Here is a 5,986-nt window from a genome sequence, read left to right as displayed (position 1 = left end):
GGGAATTTTGGGGTGAAAGCCGGGAATTTTGGGGTGAAACTCGCGAATTTTGGGGTGGAAAGTCGGGATTTTTTGGGGAACTGAGCCGGGAATTTTGGGGTGAAAGCCGGGAATTTTGGGGTGAAAGTCGGGGATTTTGGGGCGCAGAGGACTCGGTTTACATGGAGCAGACGAGCGACCTCAGCGAGTACGTCCTCAACGAGAGCGGCCGCATCTTCTACGGCACCGAGGACCAGATCGCCGAGAGATCCTGGAATTACGGCCAGGTCGGAGCCCCCAAATCCCGGGAATCCGCCCCAAAACCATCCCGGGAAATCCCCTCCGGGCCCTGCCGGCAAAGGAGGGGATTTCACCTCGAATTTGGGGGGGGGTTGAGCCAAAATTGGGGGGTTTTGACCCAAAATTTGAGGGGTTTGGAGGGGTTGGTCCAGCAGGGGGCAGCAAAGAGTGGGAATTTGGGATTCCTGGGAGTTTGGGGGGGGGATCCTGAAAAAATTCCCATCAAAAAAGCCCCAAAATTGACCCCAAATTGGCTTAAAATGGGAAAATTTTCCTAAAATTGGGGGATTTTGACCTAAAATTGGGAGATTTTGACCCAAAATTGGGGGATTTTGACCCAAAATTGGGGGATTTTGACCCAAAATTGGGGGATTTTGACCCAAAATTGGGGGATTTTGACCCAAAATTGGGGGATTTTGACCCAAAAATGAAGGGTTTGGAGGGGTTGGTCCAGCAGGGGGCAGCAAAGAGCGGGAATTTGGGATTCCTGGGAGTTTTTGGGGGGATCCCGAAAAAATTCCCATCAAAAAAGCCCCAAATTCACCCAAAATTGACCCCAAATTGGCTTAAAATGGGGATTTTTGACCCGAAATTGGAGAATTTTGACCCAAAATTGAGGGATTTGGAGGCGTTCGTCCAGCAGGGGGCAGCAAAGGGCGGGAATTTGGGATTCCTGGGAATTTTGGGCTCATCCCCAAAAAAATTCCGGTAGGAAAAGTCCCAAAATTGACCCCAAAATGGCTTAAATTGGGGGATTTTGACCCAAAATTGGGAGATTTTGACCCAAAATTGAAGGGTTTGGAGGGGTTGGTCCAGCAGGGGGCAGCAAAGAGCGGGAATTTGGGATTCCTGGGAGTTTTGGGGGGGATCATGAAAAAATTCCCATCAAAAAAGCCCCAAAATTGACCCCAAATTGGCTTAAAATGGGAAAATTTTCCTAAAATTGGGGGATTTTGACCTAAAATTGGGAGATTTTGACCCAAAATTGGGGGATTTTGACCCAAAATTGGGGGATTTTGACCCAAAATTGGGGGATTTTGACCCAAAATTGGGGGATTTTGACCCAAAATTGGGGGATTTTGACCCAAAATTGGGGGATTTTGACCCAAAAATGAAGGGTTTGGAGGGGTTGGTCCAGCAGGGGGCAGCAAAGAGCGGGAATTTGGGATTTCTGGGCGTTTTTGGGGGGATCCCGAATAAATTCCCATCAAAAAAGCCCCAAATTCACCCAAAATTGACCCCAAATTGGCTTAAAATGGGGATTTTTGACCCGAAATTGGAGAATTTTGACCCAAAATTGAGGGATTTGGAGGCGTTCGTCCAGCAGGGGGCAGCAAAGGGCGGGAATTTGGGATTCCTGGGAATTTTGGGCTCATCCCCAAAAAAATTCCGGTAGGAAAAGTCCCAAAATTGACCCCAAAATGGCTTAAATTGGGGGATTTTGACCCAAAATTGGGAGATTTTGACCCAAAATTGAAGGGTTTGGAGGGGTTGGTCCAGCAGGGGGCAGCAAAGAGCGGGAATTTGGGATTCCTGGGAGTTTTGGGGGGGATCATGAAAAAATTCCCATCAAAAAAGCCCCAAAATTGACCCCAAATTGGCTGAAAATGGGAAAATTTTCCTAAAATTGGGGGATTTTGACCTAAAATTGGGAGATTTTGACCCAAAAATGGGGGGTTTGGAGGGGTTGGTCCAGCAGGGGGCAGCAAAGAGCGGGAATTTGGGATTTCTGGGAGTTTTTGGGGTGATCCCGAAAAAATTCCCATCAAAAAAGCCCCAAATTCACCCAAAATTGACCCCAAATTGGCTTAAAATGGGGATTTTTGACCCGAAATTGGAGAATTTTGACCCAAAATTGAGGGATTTGGAGGCGTTCGTCCAGCAGGGGGCAGCAAAGGGCGGGAATTTGGGATTCCTGGGAATTTTGGGCTCATCCCCAAAAAAATTCCCGTTGGAAAAGTCCCAAAATTGACCCAAAATTGACCCCAAATTGACCCAAAATGGGAAATTTTACCCAAAACTGGGGGATTTTGACCCAAAATCTTGCAGGTTTTGGGGCGTTCCGGGCGGAATTTTTCAGGAATTTTTTGGGAATTTTGGGATCCCAGAGATTTTGGGAACCTCCTGAAAACTTTGGGATCCCAAAATTGCCCAAAACCCCCAAAAACGGCGTCGGGAGGAGCCATTTGGAGCCAATTTTGGGGGATTTTACCCAATTTTGGTCAAATTTTGGCCATTTTTGGTCGGATTTTTTGGGGAATTCCGGGAATTTTGGGAATTCCGGAATCCCTGAAATTTTGGGAACATCCCAAAAAATCCTGGGATCCCAAATGAGATCGAAACCCCCAAAAACAGCATCGGGAGGAGCCGTTTTGAGGCAATTTGGGGGGATTTTGGTCACATTTTGTCCATTTTCAATCAGATTTTTTCGGGAATTTTGGGAATTTTGGGAATTTCGGGATCACTGAGATTTTGGGAACCTCCTGAAAACTTTGGGATCCCAAAATTGCCCGAACCCCCCAAAAACAGCATCGGGAGGAGCCGTTTTGAGCCAATTTGGGGAATTTTACCCGATTTTGGTCAAATGTTGGCCATTTTTGGTCGGATTTTTTCGGGAATTCCGGGAATTTTGGGAATTCCGGAATCCCTGAAATTTTGGGAACATCCCAAAAAATCCTGGGATCCCAAATGAGGTCGAAACCCCCAAGAATGGAGGTGGGAGGAGCCGTTTTGAGCCGATTTCGGGGGGATTTGAACCAAACTTTGGCCGTTTTCGCTCGGATTCTTTCGGGAATTCCGGGAATTCCGGGAATTTCGGGAATTTCGGGAATTCTGGCCGCTCCCCGCAGTTCGAGCCGGGCGTGCTGGAGGCCTCCCTGTTCATCCTGGACCGCCGGGGGATGCCCCACAGCGCCCGCGGCGACCCCGTCATGGTGGCGCGCGTCGTCTCGGCCATGGTGCGGGTTTGGGGCCAATTCCGGCAGTTTTGGGCAAATTCCGGGGATTTGGGGCCAATTCCCGGGGGTTTGGGCAAATTCCGGGGATTTGGGGCCAATTCCCGGGGGTTTGGGCAAAATCCGGGGTTTTGGGGCGTCTGGGGAGGTTCTGAGGGGAAATGCTGGGATTTGGGGGAGAATTCCAAGGATTTTTGTTGGAATTCTTGGGATTTTGGGGGGATTTTGGGGTGGAATTCTTGGGATTTGGGGCGAATTCCTGGGATTTCGGGGATTTTGGGGTGGAATTCCCGGGATTTGGGGCAAGTTCCTGGGATTTCGGGGATTTTGGGGGGGAATTCCCGGAATTTTGGGCTGAATTCTTGGGATTTTGGGGGGATTTGGGGAGGTTTTGGGGGAAAATCCCGGAATTGTGGGCTGAATGCTTGGGATTTTGGGGGGATTTGGGGAGGTTTTGGGGTAAAATCCTGGAATTTTGGGCTGAATTCCCGAGATTTGGGGTGAATTCCAGGGATTTTGGGGATTTTGGGGTGAATTCCTGGGATTTGGGGGATTTTGGGGGGATTTTGGGCTGAATTCCCGGGATTTGGGGCAAATTCCTGGGATTTTGGGGCATCTGGGGAGGTTCTGGGGGGAAATCCGGGGATTTGGGGCGAATTCTGGGGATTTCGGCTGAATTTGGGGGATTTTTGTTGGAATTCTTGGGATTGGGGGGGATTTTGGGGCGAATTCCCGGGATTTGGGGTGAATTTGGGGAGGTTTTGGGGTAAAATCCTGGAATTTGGGGCTGAATTCCCCAGATTTGGGGAGATTTGGGATAAAATCTCGGTATTTTGGGGAGAATTCCTGGGATTTGGGGGGATTTCAGGCGGAATTCCCCGGATTTGGGCTGAATTTCCAGGGATTTTGGGGACATTTCGGGCTGAATTCCCGGGATTTTGGGGGATTTGGGGCTGAATTCCCGGGATTTGGGGCGAATTCCTGGGATTTGGGGGCATCTGGGGAGGTTCTGGGGGGAAATCCTGGGATTTGGGGTGAATTCCCGGGATTTGGGGGGATTTGGGGGGGGAATTCCTGGAATTTTGGGCTGAATTCCTGAGATTTTGGGGGGATTTGGGGAGGTTTTGGGGGAAAATCCCGGAATTTGGGGCTGAATTCCCCGGATTTGGGGTGAATTCCTGGGATTTGGAGGATTTGGGGGCTGAATTCCCAGGATTTGGGGTGAATTCCTGGGATTTTGGGGGGGGTTGGGGCTGAATTCTTGGGATTTGGGGGATTTTGGGGCGAATTCCGGGGATTTTGGGGCGAATTCCGGGGATTTTGGGGCGTCTGGGGAGGTTCTAGAGGGAAATCCTGGGATTTGGGGAGAATTCCGGGATTTTTGGGGTGAATTCCCGGGATCTGGGGGGATTTTGGGATGGAATTCCTGGGATTTTGGGGGGGGTTGGGGCTGAATTCCTGGGATTTGGGGTGAATTCCGGGGATTTTTGTTGGAATTCTTGGGGATTTGGGGAATTTTGGGGCGAATTCCCAGGATTTGAGGGGATTTGGGATAAAATCTGGGGATTTCTGGAGGAATTCCCAGGGATTTGGAGGGATTTTGGGCTGAATTCCCGGGATTTTGGGGGGGGGGTTTGGGGAGGTTTGGGGCTGAATTCCCCAGATTTGGGGAGATTTGGGATAAAATCTCGGTATTTTGGGGAGAATTCCTGGGATTTGGGGGGATTTCAGGCGGAATTCCCCGGATTTGGGCTGAATTTCCAGGGATTTTGGGGACATTTCGGGCTGAATTCCCGGGATTTTGGGGAATTTGGGGCTGAATTCCCGGGATTTGGGGCGAATTCCTGGGATTTTGGGGCATCTGGGGAGGTTCTGGGGGGAAATCCGGGGATTTGGGGCGAATTCTGGGGATTTCGGCTGAATTTGGGGGATTTTTGTTGGAATTCTTGGGATTGGGGGGGATTTTGGGGCGAATTCCCGGGATTTGGGGTGAATTTGGGGAGGTTTTGGGGTAAAATCCTGGAATTTTGGGCTGAATTCCCGGGATTTGGGGTGAATTCCAGGGATTTTGGGGATTTGGGGGCTGAATTCCCAGGATTTGGGGTGAATTCCAGGGATTTTGGGGATTTGGGGGCTGAATTCCCAGGATTTGGGGTGAATTCCAGGGATTTTGGGGATTTGGGGGCTGAATTCCCAGGATTTGGGGTGAATTCCAGGGATTTTGGGGATTTGGGGGCTGAATTCCCAGGATTTGGGGTGAATTCCAGGGATTTTGGGGATTTGGGGGCTGAATTCCCAGGATTTGGGGTGAATTCCAGGGATTTTGGGGATTTGGGGGCTGAATTCCCAGGATTTGGGGTGAATTCCAGGGATTTTGGGGATTTGGGGGTGGAATTCCTGGGATTGGGGGGATTTTGGGCTGAATTCCCAGGATTTGGGGCAAATTCCGGGGATTTTGGGGCATCTGGGGAGGTTCTGGGGGAAAATCCTGGGATTTGGGGAGAATTACGGGGATTTTGGGGTGAATTCCCGGGATCTGGGGGGATTCTGGGGGAGAATTCCTGGGATTTGGGGTGAATTCCCGGGATTTTTGTTGGAATTCTTGGAATTTTGGGGGTTTTGGGGCTGAATCCCTGGGGGTTTGGGGACATTTCGGGCTGAATTCCCAGGATTTTGGTACAGAATTCCCAGGATTCCCCCCCAGGGGGCGCCATTCCCTCCAACACCAAAACCCCCCAAAATCTCCCCAAAAT

At 50.1% G+C, this 5,986-nt stretch overlaps 1 protein-coding gene across 1 annotated transcript; it reads left to right on the top strand.

Annotated features, from left to right (window-relative positions):
* Window positions 1–113: 113 nt before the first annotated feature.
* LOC108445350 (protein-glutamine gamma-glutamyltransferase K-like) lies at window positions 114–3,381 on the top strand (the record flags this gene model as incomplete). The annotated part of the gene is made up of 2 exons (XM_017728890.1): window positions 114–266; window positions 3,129–3,381. Coding segments are annotated over exons 1-2 (358 nt in total), but the record flags the coding sequence as incomplete, so codon positions are not given.
* Between the last annotated feature and the right edge of the window lie 2,605 nt (window positions 3,382–5,986).

Source organism: Corvus brachyrhynchos, unplaced genomic scaffold (genome assembly GCF_000691975.1).
Source record: "Corvus brachyrhynchos isolate BGI_N302 unplaced genomic scaffold, ASM69197v1 scaffold800, whole genome shotgun sequence".
Taxonomy (NCBI): Eukaryota; Metazoa; Chordata; class Aves; order Passeriformes; family Corvidae; genus Corvus; species Corvus brachyrhynchos.
The sequence above is the reverse complement of the archived record's forward strand: the minus strand, read 5'-3'. Positions and strand labels throughout refer to the sequence as shown.